Genomic DNA, 22522 nt, shown 5'->3' on the forward strand with positions numbered 1-22522 from the left:
GGTGGTTGCTACATTACACCCAATGTAGTCCCCTTATCAAAGTCATCACGTGTCTCCTACAAGATCAAAACAACAATTTCATTGATGCATTGTCACATTTGTGTAAAATGCAATGCATCGCTGAAAACTTAATTACAATTGGTATAGTCAATTTTCTTTGATGTGAAATTGATACTGTCCAGCTTTATTAATGAAAAACAAGGCACCAGTTCCTGTCCAATAGTCTACTTTATGATTGTTTCATCCTCTGTTGTGTCTCAAATCCTCTCTGTGCCGTTATTGTGAGTCTCGATGTAGAGGTTTCAAAATGTGACACAGTGAGCCTGCCTTTTAGAGAATATACCGCATTTTCCGGGCTATAAGTCACAATTTTTTTTCATGGTTTGGCTGGTCCTGTGACTTCTGTAAGAGGGGGCTCTAGGCATGTGTGTCAGTAACTGCTACTCCTATCACTCCTGTATCACTGATAATTTACAATGTAAACATCAACTTATTAAGGCAACTGAGGCCCTGTTCACACAAATACAGTATGTTTTTAAAGCCGCATATTTTTCTATGCGTTTTGGCCTCTCTTCCACATGCATACGGAGGTTTTTTTCCTTAAAAACTGAGCTTTTGGAAAACTTAACAAACAAAGTCACCATTGTGGGCTTCGGAGGACGCTATACTGCTTCTGCTTTGCTCGCTAAACGGCTGCGACACCCCCGCCAACAATGGCAAGACCCAATCGGACCTCTAACTGGTGGGGCAACTTTCACAAGTATGTCGTTATTTTGGAAGAGTGGCGTGGAATGGTAGCATGGCAAGAAGCTTGTGATTGCGGTTGACTGAGCTACTTCGCTACTTATATATGACGGCCTTGTTCTGTATAACTGTTGTCGTGGAGGCAGTTAAACAAGGACAATTTGCTGGACACAAAATTATTTCAGCAATGATAGCATCACAGCCGATGAAGGTCTTTCTTGATCGGTAAAATGAAGTACACTTCACAGCATTGTAGTGATAATCAACATCTGCTACATTTGAATAAAGAACATTTTTAATCCATTTTCAGTTTTATTTTCTATAAATTTTGTTGACAAATATGAAATAACGCACTGAAAAGCTACTTTGCTAGCAGTCCACAGGTAGCTTCTACAGTACATCGCCATGTTTGTTATCATAGTTCTACAGAAATAACATCATTATCGCCTCTGATTGGTTAAAATTGCCTTAACAGTCTATGGCTGCAGCGCCCCCTTACTTTGGCATGCTCATGACAGCCACAAATGCCACCGAAAAGAAAATCATATTCTGCACATTACAAGCTGCGAGTGGTGAAATACGCAGCCGAAAACGGTAAACAAACAAGAAAGTTTGGAGTGAATGAGAAACTTGTGAAGGACTGGCGAAAAGCGGAGGATACTCTAACTGCAATGAAGAAAACAAAGCTAATTGCGGGCTAAAAGCAAGCTAGCCACAGCTAGCGGAACAAGTTCACAAATGGGTGCTTGAACAACGTGCTGCCCGGAGTGGCTTGTCAACAGTGCAGTTACGTCTCCACGCCCAGGTAGGTGCCAAGGCGATGAATATAGATGACTTTGCGGGTAGTTTAGGCTATAGTTATCTCAATAACTATATGTTACGTTAACATACCACCTATTCACTTTATGTGAACAGACGTCTATTTAGTCTGCTGTTCTCCATTTTATTGTTATTACTATAACTTGCCATTCAAGATGAACTGTCTCTGATTTTATTAAATAAATTTCCCCCCAAAAATGCGACTTATAGTCCAGTGCGACTTATATAAGTTTTTTTTTCCTCTTCATTGTGCATTTTTGGCTGGTGCGTCTTATACTCCGGAGCGACTTATAGTCTGGAAAATACTGTGATCCCCTATTTTGTGGTGTTTTCTGCTGACTCTCACTGTAGGAGCTAAAATTATTTTTAGCATAGATATAATACATATATCTCAAAGTTTTATCACGATGGATAGTTAGTTGCTCATCCCGCCCGTTCCCAGGCAAACTTGCTAAAATTTTACAGACATAGTCAGTCATACACACAGGGGCGGACCTACCATTAGGCAAACACAGGCAATTGGCCCTGAGATTCCCAGGCGCCCCAAAACGTCACAGAAAAACTGATTATTGATGTTTTTCGTCAATTAAAAGTACATACTATTGTTTTAGTCTTAATTTTCATGCTGAACAATACATCAAAAAACGTAATCTTTCATAAGTGTTTCGACTGCTGCCCCTCCCTTCTCATGCAATGGACTATTCCATGTTAACGCTCATGTCCGGAAGATGGGAGCGAAGCAAGCAAACTTTTTGGCACCGGGGTAACCCAGTGGAGTGGAGAAGAGGGGAAGACGAGTGGAAAACATTTTTTTTTTTTTAATCAAAACTACCGAAGGTGTCAACCTTTTTCACAGTCAAAACAAACGTAGACACGAGTACAGCAGCACCGCTTCTGTAAGCGTCAGCCGAGGAGAATGCACAGAGATGAAGCTGAGAGTGGTGCTTTTCATAACAAAGATGTGAGTATTAAAGCAGTAAACTATGTTAAATGTCGCTTAATGTTCTTATCAATTACAGTTAAAGCGTTGAGATGATTGACTTGTTTGGTAATAAGGAGAATTTTAAGGATTTTATCTAGTTCAGGAAATGGGATAATTTCCTCATATTTACACTTGTTAGAAGATGAAAAACACTCATATTTCAAATCGTTTTTAGGGGGTATATAAACATGGCTATGTAACTAGCAACTTAAGCTGGCAGATAACTGTAACAGATTTCAATAGCAGGAAAAAATTAAAAAAGAACGTGGAGGGCCCCAATGACTAGGTTTGCCTTGGGGCCCCAAATGACTAAATACACCCCTGCATACACACAAGGTGCGTATTCAATTTTGTGGTAATTCGGCTAAACACTAAAGTTACAGTGGGTGTTGTGCAAAACACAATGTTCTGTATTAGAAATCTATTCAACTTTTTAGTTTAACAGTGCCACCATCACCAACAAACACATTGGATGGTTTTCAAATGTAGTAGGGGTATCTTAGAATAATCAACTATTTGACGATTTGATTCAGGCGAGTCTGATGCATTTGGAGTCAGTGCATTTGACAAGACAGCGCTGTGCAGGCTTGTGTTGCGTCAGTCACTTATACAACTCAATCGGGGTAGGATGACCACTTTTGTCCTTGAAATGTATTATTGTCTTATTCCATGAAGTCATCATAAAACAGGCGTGCTACCTACAATATAAGAATTTTGTTAATTTTCAGTTGGCAGTACACAGACAGTGGTAACAGTAACCTGCATTGACTGGCCACAACATTAGGTACACCTGCACAAGTGCTGCATCAAACATTCTGCCAGTATGGCTATCATACTACATTAAATGCATAAGCGTGGTCAAATATTACACCCCTCTCAATACGTTGCAATCTTCAACTTGTTTCATAACATACGCGGTGCATTTCACAAGACGGCTGTATAGGGCTCATGCATCAGTCACTCCCGGGCTTTTTTTTTCCATCTGCTTGCTTATAAATTGGCTGGTCAGTTGGAAAACCTTGCTTGTAGTACTGAAAAAATACAGTGAACAAGGCTGACAGATTATTTCCATCTGTGCCATCAGTAGATGTTTGCATGAATCACTAACTTCACACAGATCACTAAAAAATAATTAAATAATAAAGTCTTACATATCACCTTCACACATACACAGTACACATATAGCTGAAAAGTCAACAATAAATACAGCAACTTCTGATCAATCCATGTCAGTTTCATACTTTAAATAATGTACCGATATAAGCCCCACTCATTTCCGGTTAAACCACACCCACCTCCGGTTTATGCCCCGCCCATTCAGAGTACAGATACGATACAGATAATTTAGATGGGTGAACAGATACAGAGACAGATAGTGGTGGAGTGCTCATCCCTAATTTCAACTAACTTTGCTGTAGTATTCAATGGTAATCCACCTCTGTATATTCTTATATTCATGTATCACTTCATGTAACACTGATGTCTTTGTGGATGTTCCTCAGATTGAGGATTTAAGACCATATTAGAACAGTTTTACCTGACAGATGGTGATGATGAGGGCAGGCAAAAGAAAGACCGCCACCGTCATCCATGTGATGTAGGCTTTGAGTCCCCATGCCTCGGCAAAGTGACCCCAGCATTCAAACTCGCCAGGACTCACTTCTGAGCGAGAGAAGATGAACACCTGATAGATCAAAGAGACATAATGATTATCAGTTCAGCTGAACCAAAAGCTGACCTCTGCAATGACCTCAAGCTAACAAGTATAGATTGAGTTCTGATGTGTGTAGACACCAGGCTGGAGACACCTGCTTGCCTCTCAATTCCTACTACACCATATGTCTATGACAGAAAGGGAGATGGTGCGTTAAGAGTCCTTACCTGTGGAAGGCTGAGGACAAGCGCCAGGCCCCAAGCTACCATGACAGGGGTGTTCCAGCGGGACATTGCCCCGCCACGGTAAGCCTGCAGCGGGCAGCAGATGGCGTGATGCCGGTCCACTGTCATAGCAACTATCATGTAGGAGGAAGCAAACATGCCCACAATCTGCAAGTACTTGATGGCGCGGCACAGGAAATCAGGTCCTTGAAACTTGTCTGTGATGTCCCATATGAGCTGGGGAAGAACCTGGACACACACGATAGATGCTCATTCTTTTTTTATGCCTTCTCAGACGGATCACCTGCAACTAACCTGAGGTTCCTTGCAACCTCAGGTTACACTTGTGACTGCAAAAACACAGAAATGCTGTTTTGAAATTTTGTCACATAACACTGTACCACCTTTGGGCTGTGTAGAGCCGCATTATCTAATAATGGTGCAATATGTAATAATGTAATACATTTTCACATCATTATGTAAGGTTAGGGTATATTATTGTCAAGTAAAATCAAACAGCCCTAAGATTGTACACCATCTTTAACACCAACAAAGGGTGTTGAAGACAACAACTTAGAATATACACAATATACAAGAATATACGCTGGAAGTTACTTACGTTACATTACCGGTTAACTTATTTTTACACTTGAATAACATTGATTGGTTGATCGATGGCCACAGTTTAACCATCTAAGACAGGGGTCCCCAACCAAAACTTTCAGGATCAATGATAAAAAAGACACTTAAAAAATGGAAATAAATGTATTAGATTTTATGTAAATGCACATCAATTTGTTTGTGATAATTTTATTGAAAAAATAGTGTAGAGTTCGAATTCTCACTTTTTCATGTTCATGTTGTATGCTTTCATTGTGTCTTGGAGAGCGGTGGCCCTTCCCACTTTGTTTCACGGTCCATGAACGCACCATCGTTGTGTGCGTGTGCTAACTTTCTCAGACGCTGCACAGCTAGACTTACGTTTTTTCTGTTCTTCTTTCACCTCATCCTTTTTCCCAAATGCTGATGCTGTGTGTAATGTGTAAAAGTTTGATGCCTTCCATCTAGTGTGTATAAGAGAGTGTGGAAGACGGCATTCAATATACCCTTGGGGCATTTTGAATATATAGTTATACCATTTGGCCTGTCCAATACCCCAGCTGTTTTCCTCTGATAAACGACATGCCGAGGGACGTATTGGGAAAATTTGCCTTTGTATACCTCGATGATATTTTGATTTACTCGTACAACATTAACACATTTCCCATGTTCGCCAGGTTCTCCATTGCTTGTTGAAGAACCAACTGTTTGTCAAAGCAGACAACTGTCTCTTCGAACTGTGTCGTTCCTGGGCTACATTCTGGGGAAAGGCAGTGTCAAAGCAGGCGATGGCAGAGTATGGTATGGTATGGTAAGGTACGTTTATTTGTTTCAGACACGCATAACACATTACATGAAGGAACATCACATGTTACATTTGACAATTTAACATGTCTGAAAAGGAGTAGGAAATCCTCCTCTTCGCCCATGTCTAGTACTGATTTCACTTCACTACTTCATTCACAATTGATACTTACAATATTTCATTTTCCGACATTTACATTTTGTTTTCCCACTTCTTGTATGAAAGGAATGGTGTTAAAAAAGTCAAGAAGAAAAAAGGAATTAAAATAATGACAATATAAACCTGGGAATAAGGGAATAAATATAATTTGAAAAATTGTCAATTGGAAATAAATTTTAATAAATAGGAATACATTTTAATTTGTAAAATAAAAAAACAGAACACTGAGGATGCTGACGTCAAAGCTGCATCAAGTCTTTGTAGGTCATGTCTTTAATTTCCTTGTCATCAATGTGATGTAATCCTCAATAGTAGTTCTTTGATGTCTTTGACAACAAGTACTTTGGCTTCCTCCAGTCCTCCATTTAACTTGATGTAGATTTTGCAGTTGGCGCTCCAAGTGCCTTGAATTGCCCCCTGGTACCTTGAGTCTCGTGCCTTCTTGGCAATGTCAGCATTGCGTGTTGTTAGATGCTTGTTTCTTTCAGCTTACTTCTCTGCCTCAGGAATGCTACCTTGTTTTTCCTGTTGTTGAATTTCATGATGATAACAGGTATGGTGTTGTTATTCCTGCCAGACACTGGGATGCATGTATCCATGTTGTTGACATCAACTTGCACCCCCTTTAACTGCAGAAAGTTGGCCACTTGTTGCTTTGTTGGAGCAACATCTTGTCCTCCTCCGTCGTCAGCTGCACTGGCATAAGACCTGCGTTTTATGTGAAGCCCAGTCACAATTACGTTGTTCATGTGTGTCGACTGCTCAAAATCATCCACTCTGCACGTGATTTGCAATATAATGTTATCCTTTTCACCATTTCTTTAATGCTTCCACTTTTCCTTCCAGCCCATCCATTTCTTTATGAAGTGATACCTTTTCATTCTTCAAATTCTTAATGTGTTTCATTCGGGATTTAATGTCTTCATGCTGTTTATCTATTTTGCTCTTTAGCTCTTTCCTTATATCATTTAACATAACAATTATCTCCTGTAGTGTACCTGGTTCCTGACTTCCTTCCATGTCCTCAGCCTCAGCCTCGGGGCCAGAAACAGAAGCAAAAGTCCTTTTTCTAGGCATTGGCAATCAACACCTTTGAAGATAAGACATTAGCAACAATTAGCTTGTCTTGTTAGCTTGTCTTTTTTTAACAAGTTACTTCCTCATGCTAGACGGTATACAAGCTAGTGGTGTCAGTAAACAGATCTGCAATTATATATGAGATCGGGGTAGGAAAAGTGCCAAAATAGTTAAAAACTTGAGCTTGGTGCAGAGCTTCTATCAGTCCAGCCACAAATTAAGTGATATCACAAAAAAGAAAGTAGCCAACACCTCAGACCAGCCACAAGCTGCAGCATTTTCTTGGGTTTACTGACTTTCATCGCAAATTTATTCGAAATTTCAGCCGCATGGCCCCTTTTCGCATTAACATCAACTAAGACAAGTTTCAGTTGGAACCACCTTACAGAAAAAGCATTCCTGGAGTTTAAGCAGCTGCTTACCAGCATACCAATCCTGATCCAACCTGACCCTTCCAGACAGTACATCGTCGAGGACGCCTCGGACACCGGGTTCAGAGTAGTGTTATCCCAAAGGGCTACGATCCAGAAGCTGCATCTATGTGCTTTTTATTCCAGGCGCCTTTCCCCATCAGAGAAGAATTACAGTGTGTCTGACAAGGAGCTATTGGCTGTCAAACTGGCCCTGGATAGGTGGTGCCACCTTTTGGAGGGTACTGACCAACCATTTCTGGTATTGACAAACCACAAGAATCTCTCATATATCCAGTCTGCTAAAAGGCTAAACTCCAGTCCAGCTAGATGGGCCTTGTTTTTTCCCCGATTCCAATTCCAACTCACCTACAGACCAGGCTCTAGAATATCAAGTCGACGCCCCCTCTGGTCAGTTCAATGGCTCCACTGATGAGATGTTAGAAGATATGATTTTACCGCCCTCACAGATAATTGGGGCCATTGAATGGGAGATCAAATTGGAGGTCCTGTTATCCAGGAATAAATAGAACAAGCTCCTTTATCAAGAGGCATTTTTGGTGGCCCGCCTTGGACAAAGATGTCAGGAACTGAAGTGTGCGCCAGAAATAAGCTGCTCTACCAACCACCCTCAGGATTACTGCAACTACTACACCTTTCTGGAAGACCCTGGTCGCACATTGTAATAGACTTTGTGGCTGCACTTCCACCCTCTAGTGGCAAAACTATCATCATGACATTGTACATCGTTTTTTTCCAATGCGCACACTTCCTCTCCCTAGAGAAGCTGCCCTCAGCCTTAGAGACAGCCCGACTCCTTGGAGATCAAAGAGTGATTCAGAAGACCCTATGAACAAGAGACAAAGAAGGGACTGCACCGTTGCCTGGACGTGGGACATCGGGGCCTCACCCTGTAGCCAGGCCCCGGAGAAAGGGCTCGCAGGTGAGTGCCTGGTGGTCCGGCCTTCACCCGTGGGGCCCAGCCCAAAGAAGCTACACGAGATCTCTCCGTCGTGGGCTCACTATCAGCAGGGGCAAGCATAAGGGTCCGGCTCAGTGCGCATTGGGTGGCAGTCGAGGGTTGGCCAAATCTGTTTTTTGGGACAGGCAACATCACTTCGCTGGTGAGGAAGGCACCTGAGCTTGTGTGAGAGGTGGAGACATGCCGATTAGACATAGTCAGACTCACCTCGACCCACAGTTTTGGGTTCTGGAGCCAAAGTTTTCGAGAAAGGCCGAACCTTGTTCTATGCTGGAGTCGCAGCGGGGAGAGGCTGCGAGCTGGTGTGGGTTTATTAATAGCCCCCCGGCTCAGTGCCTCTGTGTTGGAGTCATCCCCGGTGAATGAGAAGGTCACTTCCCTACATCTACAGGTCCTGACTATCATTTTTGTGTACATGGCAAATGGCAGCTCAGAGTACCCAGCCTTCTTGGATTCTATCAGAGGGGTGCTGGAGAGCATCCCTGCTGGTGACGCCATAGTTCTACTGGGAGACTTCAACACCTATATAGGCAATGACAGTGTGAACTGGAGGGGCGTGATTGAGAGAAACGGCCTCCCTGACCTAATGTTTTTGGACTTCTGTGTGAACCACAGTTTGTCCATAACAAACACCATGTTTGAACATAAGGATGTCCATAAGGGCACTTGGCACGAAGACACCCTAAGCTGCAGGTCTATGATCAATTTTGTAGTCTGCATATTCTCTATTCTGTGAAGAGAGGGGCTAAGCTGTCAACTGATCACCGCCTGGTGATGATTTGGAATACATGGCAGGGGAGAATGCCGGAGAGACCTGGCAGACCCAAACGTCTAGTGAGGGTGTGTGCTGGGAACGTCTGGCGGAGTCTTCTGTTCGCTGAGTCTTCAACTCTAACCGGCAGAGCTTCTCCTGCATCCCGGGGGAACACAAGGATATCGAGTCCTAATGGGCCGTATTCCATGCCTCCATTGCTGAGGCAGCTGATCGGAGCTGTGGCCGCAAGACGGTCGGTGACAGTCATGGTGGCAAACCCCATGGAGCATAATTTTCGATCAGCCTGGAAGAGGTTCTGGCAACCATTCTATGCCTCAGAAGGGGGAAGCACTGTTTCCAGTGGGTACTTCGACTAAGGATATAGTCGGACGGTGGAAGGAATACTCTGAGGCCCTTCAGTTCCAGTTCCATCAGTTCCATCAGTTCCAGTGGCCGAGGTGTCTGGGGTAGTCAAAATACTCCTCAGTGACAAACCTCTGAGGGTGGACCAGAATAGGAGCCTGGTTCGCATTGCCAGCAGTCGAGCCCATTTCCAGTGAACGTTTGTCTTCGCCAAGGCTGCCTTTTGTCACCAATTTTGTTTATAATTTTCATGAACAGAATTTCTAGGTGCAGCCAAGGCGTTGAGGGGCTCCAGTATTGGGGCTTTAGGATCTCGTCTCTGCTATTTGCAGACGATGTGGTCCTGCTGGTCTCATCAGGCTGTGACCTTCAACGTTTGCTGGGGCGGTTTGCAGCTGAGTGTGAAGCTTCTGGGATGAGATTCAGCACCTCAAAATCCGAGGCCATGGTTCTCAGTCGGTAAAGATTGAATTGCACCCTCCAGGTTGGGAGCGAGGTCTTGTCCAAGGAGGAGCAGTTCAAGTATCTCGGGGTCTTGTTCACGAGTGACGGAAGGTTGGAGCGTGAGGTCAACAGGTGGCTCGGCGCAGCGTCTGCAGTAATGCAGCTGTTGTGCCGGACCAATGTGGTGAAGAGAGAGCTGAGCCGGAAGGCAAAGCTCTCAATTTACCGGTCAATCTATGTTTTCACCGTCACCTATGGTGATGAGCTTTGGGTCATGACTGAAAGAACGACATTGCAGATACAAACGGACAAAATGAGTTTCGTCTGTAAGGTGAGGCGCTCGGTCATCCGGGAGGGGCTCAGAGTAGGGCTGCTGCTCATTCACATCGAGAGGAGCCAGTTGAGGTGGCTCGGGCATCTAGTCTGGATGTCTTGGCTTCCCCCCAGCTGGGAGAAGGCCCTGTGGCAGACCTAGGGCACGTTGGAGGGATTATATCTCACTGCTGGCCTGGGAATGCCTTGGTGTCTGCCCGGTGAAACTGGAGGTGGCTGGGGACCAGGAAGTCTGGCTTCCCTACTGAGACTGCTGCCTCCGCAACCCGGACCCGGATAAGTGGAAGAAAATGGATGGATGGATGGATGGATTCCCATTGAAAAGATAGTCACCCCTCTGCAGTGAAGCTCAAGTTGCCCCCCGCCCTAATGATAAACCCTATATTTCATGTTTCCCAAATCCATCCTGTGTCTTCCAACACACTGTTGCCTCCTTTGGGACCACCACCTCCCTCCCGACTCATTGATGACAATCCGGCCTTCACCGTCCAAACGTTCCTTCACGTTTGGCGTAGAGGGAGGTGCTACCAGTACCTAGTGGATTGGATAGATTAGGGCCCTAAGGAGCATTGTTGGATACCCCGCTCTTTCATCCTAGATGCTGACCTTGTCCGTGACTTCCATCACTCCTGTCCAGACAAGCCTGGAGTGTCGCCTCATGGTGCCCATTAAGCGGGGGTGTTCTCAGGATCCCTCCAGATCCCTCCTCCCTTTGTCTACTTTTCTTTTATTGAAGCGCCCTGTTGTATAAATCCTTTGATGACCCTGATCTGGTTCACTGCTGCATCATCTTTGATGGCATCCCTTAAAAGGCCCACCTAGAGGAGGAAATGCCACCAGATTGTTAACAATTCTCTAGTGGTAACACCAGCTCTCTTCAGTGTTCCAGGATTGTTTCTTCAATTTTTTGCCACTCCTTGAGACCTCCTGCTTTTCGTACACTTTTTGCAGTGGGATTCACCTTCTCTGACCATGGTGCTTAATTCGGTGCCCAGCCGTCCCTGCAGTGCCCTATGAGGATCCTGCCCACCCCTACTAATAAAATCTTGTCTTTTGCTCACATGAAGGTGTCTGCATTTTGGAGTTAAGCCCACAACCCTGATTCCGAACCCATCCCTGACAACAAGACAGCAGAGCTATTATACAACAGATAATATACAATGATAGAAAAATCAGAGGGCAAACTCATGTAAAAAATTTGAAAATGGTACTTTAAACAATAAAAAAGAAAAGTAACATAATAAATTAAATAAAATAAATGATTAAGTATTAAGTACTACGATAAGACTGAAAACTGAATTCACAATTCACACATTGCTCTGTTTACGATCAGCTATCGTTTCAACAGACTGAGACTGACTGACGGAGCAGTGTGCTGCTGCACTTATGGATTACGCACTCACCCAGGGGAAGAAAAACTAATTCCCACAGACAGTGTATCATTCAGACAAGATCTCTATAGTTTAGTTAGTTTCCACTGTGTTCTTGTTAATGATATACATTACCTCAAATGACTGAAGTCTCAAAAGTATCGATATTATGATTTTTGATTTTATATTGATTTAAAAACATATTGGAACATATCGAGCTGTTATCGGAAGTATGGATATTTCAGCAATGATCCGCACATCACTATTATACAGGCATAATGTCTGAACTGAACCCTTATAAAAATACCAAGAGTTGAAGTAAATATTCTTTGACCCTTTGGTGAACTACTCAAAATCAGCTGGCAAGCTATTAGTTGGAGACCCCTGATGCACCTTATTTCTTACTGTAACAAGTTCAAAATCATTGTGGCAGACTATAGAGATTACACTCTAAACAAAAAAAAAGACACGTATTGTTTGATTACAAAAGCCTGCTTAAGTCGTTTGAGAACAGTCTTCCTTGAGTGAAGGAGGAACAGAAACTGTCAGGCTCAATAACGTTGGAAACACCATTACCTCACAGGTTATAGGCTAAGTATTGGTGTCAAGGATTCATGAACTAACCTGAAAGAAGGCCACCACCAGGTCAGCCACACACAAGTTGACCATGAACACATGCATGGGCGCATTGTGCTTCCTCCTCCTGAGCAGCACCCACAGCACGAAGCTGTTCCCCAGTGTGGTAAGAGCCAGCACCACTCCGAGCACGGCGATCTCTGCCTGGGCCAGGCCCTGGTCCCTCACCCTAGGCTGAGGCAGCGTGTGAGGAGTGGTGTGTGAGCCATTCTCTGAAAAGATCCCAAAGAAGGATCCTCCACTGTGGGAGCCATTGGGGTAGTTTAGTTCAAGCAGAGATGGGGAAGAGAGGTTGTTCTTTCCTGCCAGGACCACAGACGAGAGGGCTAAAGCATCCCAGTCTGTTTCCACGCTGATGCTTTCCATTCCTGCAAGACAAACAATGTGGTCATGTGTGAACAATAATAACATCTCTAGTTGTCTGCGAACGTGGCGAAAATGCTGGTGTGAGGTCGTGCAACTGCAAATGAGCGCTCTTTTCTCTCAACATACAGTGGATTTGTTTTGAATCATCAGAACTTTATTAGCGTCATGTCTGCCTTTCCAAAGGCCTGGCAGATGCCCTCATTAATTGTGTCTGTAGAATTTGATTGCATTCGCTATAAACAGCCTTGTCTTTATCCAATTTGACAGGCAGACGCAAAAGCCAGAAGGGTGGTCATGCTGTCATGTGAATATTATTACGTCTCGAGTTTTTAATAAGTCTGGAGTGTGTGTGTTTGTCCACCTCTCAGATTATTCTATTCTGTTTGACGCAAGTCCAGCATGGTTTATTTTCTCTTTCATACTTTCTCAAGGTTGATTCAACAGATTTCCCCTCAATCCCTCCATTTTTATTCCTTCACCTCCACTCTCATACCATGCTTACTCCCGTTCATTCCTGTTTTCCCTTGTTTTTGTTACCCCCCTCCATCTCTCTCTTGCATACATCCTGTCATTTTTCTGTCTTCCCCATGTCACTCTCAAACGCAATAAATATAACGTTTATTTTTCTTTAAAATAAATAAATTGCTCAAAAGTCATAGAGTGATGACAATTTCAGGAATGAAGTCATGAGAGGCTGGGCGCAGGCTTGGTCAAATAAACTTAGACATAAACTTAAACACATAGAAGAAAGTCCGGGAGGAGAATCGAAGGAAGATGATGAGGATTTTGCGGAGAACAGTCAGGAAAGGAAAACAGCCCAGATAAGGTGAAAGTCAGAGGTGAAGATGAAAGAGTAAGCAGCTAAATATGGATCTTAAGAGAGCTTGGTTTCCTTTTAGAGCAGTGGATTTCATAGTGTGAGGACTTAGTGGAGGTGCAGCAGCTTGAAAAAAATTATGAAATAATTTTTCGAACCTGATATGAAACTATATGTTAAAGACCTTTTATTTTGAAGGACAAAGTGGCTGGTGGAAGAGTTTGTATAAATCTATGAGTGAATAACTTTATGAAAACGCTATTTAATGATTCCAGTGCGTCCTGTGCCCTCATAGTTTGAGATGAGTAAAAAAATAACTTTATGACTTTAAATGACAACTAGTGGGTTGGGACCCAAAAGTGGCTCGCAGACAGTTCTAAAAAAATTCATTAACGTATGTAATACACAACCGATGTCTACCTTTTTTTTTTTAAGTAAAATTGAGTAATATTTTTGTAATCTTTCTCTTATGGTATAAATCATTGCACAATTATAAATGAAATATCTGACTATGTGGTCTTGTTTAGTAAAATTTTTATATTTAATTTTAATTCATGCATTATTTGCTTGCATGCAGTTATGACATTCCTCATTTCCTTAATAAAATGCCTGAATAAATTCCTCTAAAATATTATTTGGACATGTATTATATGTGTTATTCAAAAAAATTAAATTTTTTGAAAAATTTTAAAAAACAAATACATTTGCTTGGTTTGACACTAATAAAAGTGGGTTGTAAGTTAATGGCCATTGAAAAATGTGGGTCCCAGGTTGAGACCATTTGAGAACCCCTGATCTAAATGTAATATCAGGGTGGACAAAAGGACAAAATGCGCAGTAAAAATAAGTTTTGCGTGTTGTAATACGGTTGTGATTGTTCTTATGACAATGTCCGCCAAGGTGAATCTTGGTACCGAAATTATTTTCTGGAAAACAGAAAGCAGCACTGTGCACACTGCAAAATAATAAAGTACGGACCCAGTGTGCTATGTTAAAAATGATCTGACTTGAAAGGCCTTGTCACAAGTTTTCAAGATTAGTTTTGAAATTATTTTATTTGGGCTATTTTTAAAGTTTGTTAAATACGGCTCTTCATCACGTCTCAAGTTCAGTGAGGTTAAAAGACGTGAAAGTTGAGTTGATTATATTCATCATCTTTTTAATTAAAATCTAGTTTAAAAAAAATATTGTAAATTTGTAAAGATGATATCATATCCTGACCCTTTTTTTGGTGTGTGTGCACTCTATCGGGAGGTCGGTCTGTCTGTGTCACATTTTGTTGAGTGTTGTGATTGACAGAATGTAGATTTACAACATGCAAGGAGTGGTTTGGCAGGGAAGTGTTACATTGAATGGGTGTTTGGAAATGTCCCAGTAGACTAAAAATAGGCAGGTAAAAGTTTAGTAATAGTATTGTTCAATGCAGTGTTAGTAGGGGGAGGTTTTCACTACTCCACCGAGACCTGCTGGCCAATTAGCCAGTAACAGCGCTGCATGGCATATTGTCAAGTGTTACATACTGGCTTTCACGGAGGAATGTGTTGCCATAAATGCATGACAAGCCATGCCAGCTGTACTGCTCTGGACAGCACCAGCAAGGCGGAACCATGCATGAGGAATAGAGATTTAGGATAGGACTTGGTCAAACATTCCTCCAAATGTCCCATGATTAGCAGACCTGCCCTTGCATATTAAATGTTCTTATTAACAGTTACTATACTGGTCCAAACTGCACACGTCACAGGGTGCTTTAGCGCAGCCGATCATGCCTTTATACAGATACATTGTGACCTGAATGACTATTTCCTGTTACTTTGTTTCTGATTTACATTTTTTTTAAATTAAGGTTTGGGACAATGAGGTCTTTTTTCCATCCAAATATCTCATGGCCTCTTTTTGTTGGAACCCAGGAGTCTTGCTCCCCTCTTTCTAATTACAGTATGCTCCCTGAGAGGATTCTTTGTGCTGCTGGAGCTCTTTATACCTACTACAGTATATCGTCTCATTATCTACCATAGACCATGTGACGAATTTTAAATACTTTTTTGCCTCAAAGCAGATAACGTATAATTACAGAGCGAGGCACAATAGTAGTCCACTAATGAAATGATTACTATATCATCTATCATCTATTCAATAAAACAAATTAGAGGCTGTAAAATGCATTTTCTCTTAATGACATAATGTCAGTGTTTTTCTCTGTTACGGAGCTATAATGATGTAAGACCCTTTTGGTCATAAACAGGTTTTCTATGCTCTAACTACAAAAATATTCTGTTTATTAATATTGAATCCTACTTTGCGGAAATTCACTTAGCACGGCTGTGTCTGGAACCAATTAACTAAACTTACACTTACACAAGGGACTTTATATATAATTTCCTGTAAATATTCTTATGTGTATGCTTTGTGCAGCCAAGAAATCAAAATGGATTATTTTCAAATTGCGCAGTAAAGGTCCACTAAAGTTGCTAAGTTTAAAAACTCGTGCATGTCCAACCTTCTGAGGACAATATTATATTGTCTGTAGAACCAAACCAGGTTCAATAAATTGCTTTTTTCCTATACTTCATTTGCTGGCTCTTTGCTAACCCAGACACAGCATGTCATCGTCATCTGTCCGACTGACTTAATGTAAAGCATAAATTATTCTCCAAGCTGGATGGACTGCAAACATTAGTCATTAGTGGATCCTGGATACTCTTTAGGCTTTCACTCAGATGAATTAGAAAGTCCACCCATCCTTCGTGTTTGCCTCCAGAGGCAAACCTTTGCACAACTATCAATTTCCATGTCCACCCCATTCAATGCCACCTCTCCACAAGCGATAACAGCCCCTTGGGGTGGACTGAAACAGGTAGTTAAGGTGTGTAAGAAAACACTACAGCTCCAGAGACAGTACTGTACATCATTCAGCATCTCAGTTTGTCTTGTCTTATGTGCACATGTTTTTGCCATAAGCCCTAAAAATGATGTCATCGGCCAGTTGTACACACAGGCAAACACCATTAATGAGTCACAGTTTTTGGACTTAATGTAACTGTCAAATGCTATGGTGAAAGAGAGAGAGCAGGGAGAACAAAAACATTTTGGAAATCTAAAAAAAAAAATCGTTGTCCTTGTTGACACAGTGAAAGTCAAACTACACTTCTAGTGAAGCGGGTATTGACCACAAATAGAACCCGTGCTATCATTTTTAAAGTCAGCTATTTGGACTGTTACACTACCAATCACCCAATGGTTTACTTCAATAAAATCTGAGTGAGTTGTCATAGTATGTATGAGGTAGATGAAGAAAGACTCTTGCCTCCAATTCATGTAATGCCGACTTTTCTTTTTCAGTACATCGTTCTGTATTTTGCATGTGAAAACATGAAAGGCTGAACCTTTAGATCTTAAGCTAATTAGTAGCTGACATGAAACTGACAGCGGTGGTAGACCAGCAGGTGTTCAGGCACCGGGGGTAATAATCCAAACATGATGGAGAATTCTTCACTTCCTTTTCTGCCATGTGTGTGTGTGTGTTTGCATACTGTGTTGTGTATGGCAGCACATCGATTAGTTACCTTTGGTCAGGTATGACCCAGTTTGAATCAGGAAGTCTTTCAAAAGCCATTTCAGTCTTTACTTCAGTGAAAGTAGAATCAACTAAAAGTTGCCGTAGTAAATGATGCAAACACATGACCTGAGTGAGGGATGCACATGATATTTGTATAGTTAATACAAGTCAAATCGAGTCTTTGTGGAATTGATGCATTTATTAATTGATTGATTAATCGTGTTTCTTGAAGCAATTAAGTCAAATGAAGTGCACTACTTAGCTGCCATCCAAAAAACAACAGGACAGCTGTGGGAGGTGGAGGAGCTATAGAGATGGGTTTTTTTTAAGTATTTGACAGTCTTGGGTTTTTATTTATTATTGTGAAAAATTCATGAATATGTCAGATTTTACACAACATGAAAAACATAACTTTCTTTTTTTGTTTGGTTAAAGCAACCATTTTCATGCAGTGTCTTGATTATTGTACAATGTTGTGCGTACCAAACTTTTCTATTACCCTTTGGCACGTTGAATCTCGTGGTATTAATAAACATGTGGATGGACTCTTATTACTTTATTCAGCCATCTTGGCTCACACACCCAACACCAAATCTCATGAGACTTCCATTACACAATACTACAGTATCCTGTAAGACACAATCACTTCTCAAACTCAAATGAGAATGTTAGACAAACTAGTCTGTTTTCCCACATACCAGTGTCCAAACGAAGAATCCCACATATGAGTGACTTAGTCTTGCCATGTTATTAATACACTGCGTAAGCCCAACTGTGTTAGTAACAGAGTCTGTATTACAAAACATGCCTGTAGCATGCACATAACTAGAAAACAGACCTGGAAGTTCTTGTCACACAGCTCCGTCACCCATCTATGATGACATCACCGGTTGAGTCTGTAGTTCTTCGCTAACTAACACAGTTACACCACAAGACTTTGCTTTTTTTATGGATCACGGCTGCAAACTAACCCACAATTGTGCAAAAAAAAGTGGCAAGTGCTGGCATTTTGATAAAGAAGTTGAGAAACACTACTGAATTCAAGAAATAACTCGTAGCTGTACCTTGCTGCTGCCTCATCACTGTCTTTGTCTATGAGTCTTCAATCAAGGTAAAAGTGAAATTAAATTTTTATTTATCCCTTTTATTTGTCTTTCTTATGCATTTATACAGATTTTTTTTTCATGTAAAATTATAATTGTTCTATATTAAAAATGTTTTGTGTTAACTTTTTATTAAGTGGATTAGTTGGATTTACATTGTTTCCTGTGCAAAAATAGTTTCAATTTTCATACATTTCGGTTTTTAATGGACCCTTTGAAATGGATAAATCACAAAAATCGAGGTTCCACTGTGTGTGTGTGTTCCACTGTGTGTGTGTGTGTGTGTGTGTGTGTGTATGCATGTGAACCTTCTAAACTTATTGTCTCTTTCAAATAGATCTGAAATTAATATCCAGTACAGTTCACACACATTTTGTACATCAGTTGTGCTTCTGTATACAGTATGTATTTGCAGTTTCCCACTAATTTCCCCTTAATTCTACTCTTCTTCCTCTTTCGTATTTGGCACTTCTCCAATTGAATCACTCACTCAATCGCTTGTTTCACTCCCTCCTGTGCCCCATCAATTATGATCATAATCAAAGGAAAAGCAGCTGACATATTCACCAATAGTGTTTAATGTTAATGTCATGGTGTCTTTGAACACTATTAAAGTGCTAGTATTACACCGTATAATTATTAGTAGTAGTATTACACCAGTTTTGTGTTGCTTTTGTCAGCATGAGATGAGACTTTATTTACATACCGATCAATAGGTTGTTACACACAAGAAAGGGATGCATGAGTCATGAGTGAGCTGAGCTTTGCTGCACTTTGTCCGCATTATAAAACATGTATGGGTCCAAATTGATCTCTGTTGGTACTTTCTCATGCAGCACATCATCTGAATGAGTTGCTTCAATGACAGCTGGACGCTCTATACAAACGTATGCATTTTCTTGTGAGAAATTGGATTTGGCGGCTATCTGTCTGTGCTTTATTCATCTTTTTTTCATTGTGTCAGCCAGGTTCCAGAAAGTACCAGGTGAGTAATGAAAGTAAACAATTTGTTCTATCACGGTCACAACACAACAGCCTATTAAATATTAATCATGTGGGGCCCACACCTCATTACTTGCCCACATTCTCACTGTCATCTGTGTTACTGTTGTAGTCAGAAGCCCTTTCATTGCCTTCAAGCTATTGCCACAATACACCAATGGACCGTGCGGAGCACTTATCAGCACTGATAAAGACCACTCACTGTTGTTTTTGGGGGAGTTATGTATCATTAACCAGCATACTGTCAAGCAACACGTGTCCTGAACAAACTCTTTACAACAACCATAGGCTTGAGATGATATGTGAAATGATGAAGTGAACACACCCAGTTCACAAAAAATAGCAACTAAAATCAAGGACGTTTCTTTTTATTGCACTAAACACTTGAAGGGGGGAAAAGAGGAAAATAAAACATTGAATTATTATTGGAACAAGCCCTCTAGGGCCCCAGTGGTTTATGCAAAAAAAATTTTTTCCTGGACTCAGTCATTAAAAAGGCTTTTGCCAAACATTTATTTGTTGTTCCAACCAACAAGTGGAATAGATTTCTGAGATGAATTACGATTACTCCAGTTGGAAAGTGTTGAAGTGCTGCAAAGACACGTGCAAGCTGATAATAAGACTGAGTTTTTGGGTATAAAAAAAAAAACTAAGAACCTCCAGCCTTCACCCAAAGACAAATGCACATTGACTGGAGAAAAATTGAGTATCATGCATTTGAATATGAAAATACATGCCTCCATCCAGCGCTGCCTGTCACCTGGCTGTCAGTGCATGGTCAGCTCCTTACGCGCGCGTCCTGTGTTTTTGCAGCCGCAACTGTGAGAGAAAGCATTAGAGCTGTCACCATTACACTCCATTAACATTGCATGCTTCGGCTGTTCACATGAATAACCTGACACTTTCCTGGAGCTTTTGTAATCCAATCAAACCCCTTGAATTTTCACTTGTGGGTTCTGCCATTAAACAAATTATCACTCATCTGTGCAGGACATAGTCCAGATTTTAGGGGATCAGGACTGGCAGAGATACACTCACTGGTCACTTTATCAGGTACACCACCTGCACAATCTGATGAGATCCAGCTTATGAAAAATTCTGCTTTTACAAGAATAACAGTGCTCAGTTTTATTATTGTCTTTAATTGATTTTATTAGTTTAAAAATATCTTATTTTTGTTCTTATACTTGGCAATGGTGTAGAAATTCACTACAGCCTGCTATGGGTTACATAAAAATAAATAAATAAAAACAAAATATATCTATATTATCTACATTATTTAGCTGAGAGGGGCAAAATGCTCACCCAGTACTAATACTAGACTGGTTGCATACAAACTAAGTACCATCATCTATTTATCCACCTGAACTGTGTTGGATCTCATTAGTCAAGGTATACCTAATGAAGTGTGACGTGAATGTTTGTACTGTATATATGCCATTGAGATGGAAAATCTCCTTGAATGACGACAAAAGTAATAAGGACAAAGATCGTGTTATGACTGTAAATACCTCAAGTTTTCATTTTATTAAAATCTGCAGTAAAGTACATCATTTTTTCAATGATTTTGTCATCTTTCTATATCAACAATTAAGTAATAATGAACACATTGCTGTGACTCTCTATTTTGCACACAATTCTTTTTAATTTCTTAGAATTAACAGTGTCAAAGAAACTAAGTAAGTGGCACATTTATTGATATTGATCATATAACGAAGGCAGTGTTTGAGTGGCATGCGTGTGTCTCGTGGAGACATCAGCTGCTGTTTGTTTGTACAGGAATGACCCAGACTGGTTCACAAACATTTTAACTGTATGCAGCCACTTTGCGTTTTTAGCAATCACTTTGGTTAGATTTATTCCATATAATAATACAATTCAGTATTTTAAAGAGAATGAATAAAAGTCACTCACGTATGTTTGACAAGAAGTGTGACAAAATGTCAAAAGACATGAAATGTAAAAAAAAAATAAGAAATCCAAGTCAGCACAAAAAAAAAATCAGCTGTCACTGGTATCAATGATACAATGAATGATAAAAAAAAAATGTCACCGCATGTTTATGTAAGCCCGGAAGTATTTTTCCATCACGGTGACAAAGTAGTTGTGTCCGCTGATTCTCTAATGTCCTTGTACGTGTTGTAGTTCACAAGTGCTTGTAATCCATTGTGGTAGCCATGTGTGTCCCAACGGTGTGTGCGTCACTTCTTCATTCTCTTGCAATGTGCTGTGCCTTCAGCTGCACCAGCACAAATGAATTTGAGATCCTGCCTCCCCCTCCCCTTTCTCCCTATTACCCCCCCATCCCACACCACCCCCCGCCCACCCAGTATCTCCTCCTCCTGGGTCAAGCCTGTCCTCTAGGACCGAGGGTGGAGTGTGCAGGCAGTCGAGGAACTGTGTGATTGTTATACATACCTGTAATGTGTGTGTGTGTGTGTGTGTGTGTGTGTGAGAGAGAAAGGTGGTCAGCTTGGAAGACAGTGTTTATCTGCATGCTGGCTCACATAAAGATTAATGTTTGCTGGGAGATACTCCCCTCATTCAAATGATTAATGCCTCTTGCATACATGCTGCTGTTGTTTTTATTCAGAGCACTCCCTTGTCATGTGCTCTGTTGTCTTCTATGTCCTTTGTTGCTGGTGGCAAGTCCCTGTGCACTTCAATACATATACTGTAGGAATGTCATTTGGCTGAGTCAGCCAGGCCAGCAGCAGGCCATGCCCTTGGTGTGTACAGAGTGGGAAAGGTTAATGTAATAACAGTCAGTCTCCATATTCAGCGTCAAGCCTCTCTTTTATAATGTAAGTAACGTTCATTTGTCATTAATTATATCTAGCAAGCTAATAGGCTGATAACAAGGATGTTTCATGATAAAAATACATTAAGAACACAGCTGGACTCGCGCAGTGTATTAATAACACGACAAGATGTGCAACTAACTGGAAAATGTACGCAAGCCGAGGCAAACTTTTGGCGTAAATTGATTAAACTGTTAGTTAAACTCTGAGTTTATTAAGTTCGTTAAGCAGAAAACATGCTAGCCAGAACTAACCAAGGTTGTACTATATTAGCTTCTCAGTCCATTTCAGTATTACGCCACACAGCGCTCATTTTCTTAACTGACCATTTTGAATATTGTGTCTGAGTCTTCCAGAAACCACTTGCCCCTGGCTTCTAAGTAGAGTGGGCAGTTAAATACAGTTTAAAAATATGGGGGAAAATGAATGATCAATTAATCAATTAATTATCTTTTTTTATTATTGATTAATTCTAGATACCAGACATATTAATATGTAAAGTAAAATAACCACAATAA

The 22522-nt window shown here is 41.1% G+C and overlaps 1 protein-coding gene across 3 annotated transcripts in view; it reads right to left on the reverse strand.

Annotated features, from left to right (window-relative positions):
- LOC129187379 (vasopressin V2 receptor-like) overlaps positions 1-21463 on the reverse strand; it is a 31375-nt gene extending 9912 nt beyond the window's left edge. For all 3 annotated transcript variants that reach the window (XR_008572406.1, XR_008572400.1, XM_054786552.1), the window contains exons 1-5: positions 21118-21463; positions 19941-20022; positions 12345-12724; positions 4427-4672; positions 4083-4229 (exon numbers count right to left, since the gene is read on the reverse strand). Coding sequence is in view for 1 of the 3 variants with exons in the window: in XM_054786552.1 (XP_054642527.1) it covers positions 4083-4229; positions 4427-4672; positions 12345-12722 (771 nt within the window). In the remaining 2 variants the exon portion in view is untranslated. The remainder of the gene's footprint in view (positions 1-4082; positions 4230-4426; positions 4673-12344; positions 12725-19940; positions 20023-21117) is intronic.
- Between the last annotated feature and the right edge of the window lie 1059 nt (positions 21464-22522).

The sequence above is a fragment of the Dunckerocampus dactyliophorus genome, chromosome 1 (assembly GCF_027744805.1).
Source record: "Dunckerocampus dactyliophorus isolate RoL2022-P2 chromosome 1, RoL_Ddac_1.1, whole genome shotgun sequence".
NCBI classification, from domain to species: domain Eukaryota; kingdom Metazoa; phylum Chordata; class Actinopteri; order Syngnathiformes; family Syngnathidae; genus Dunckerocampus; species Dunckerocampus dactyliophorus.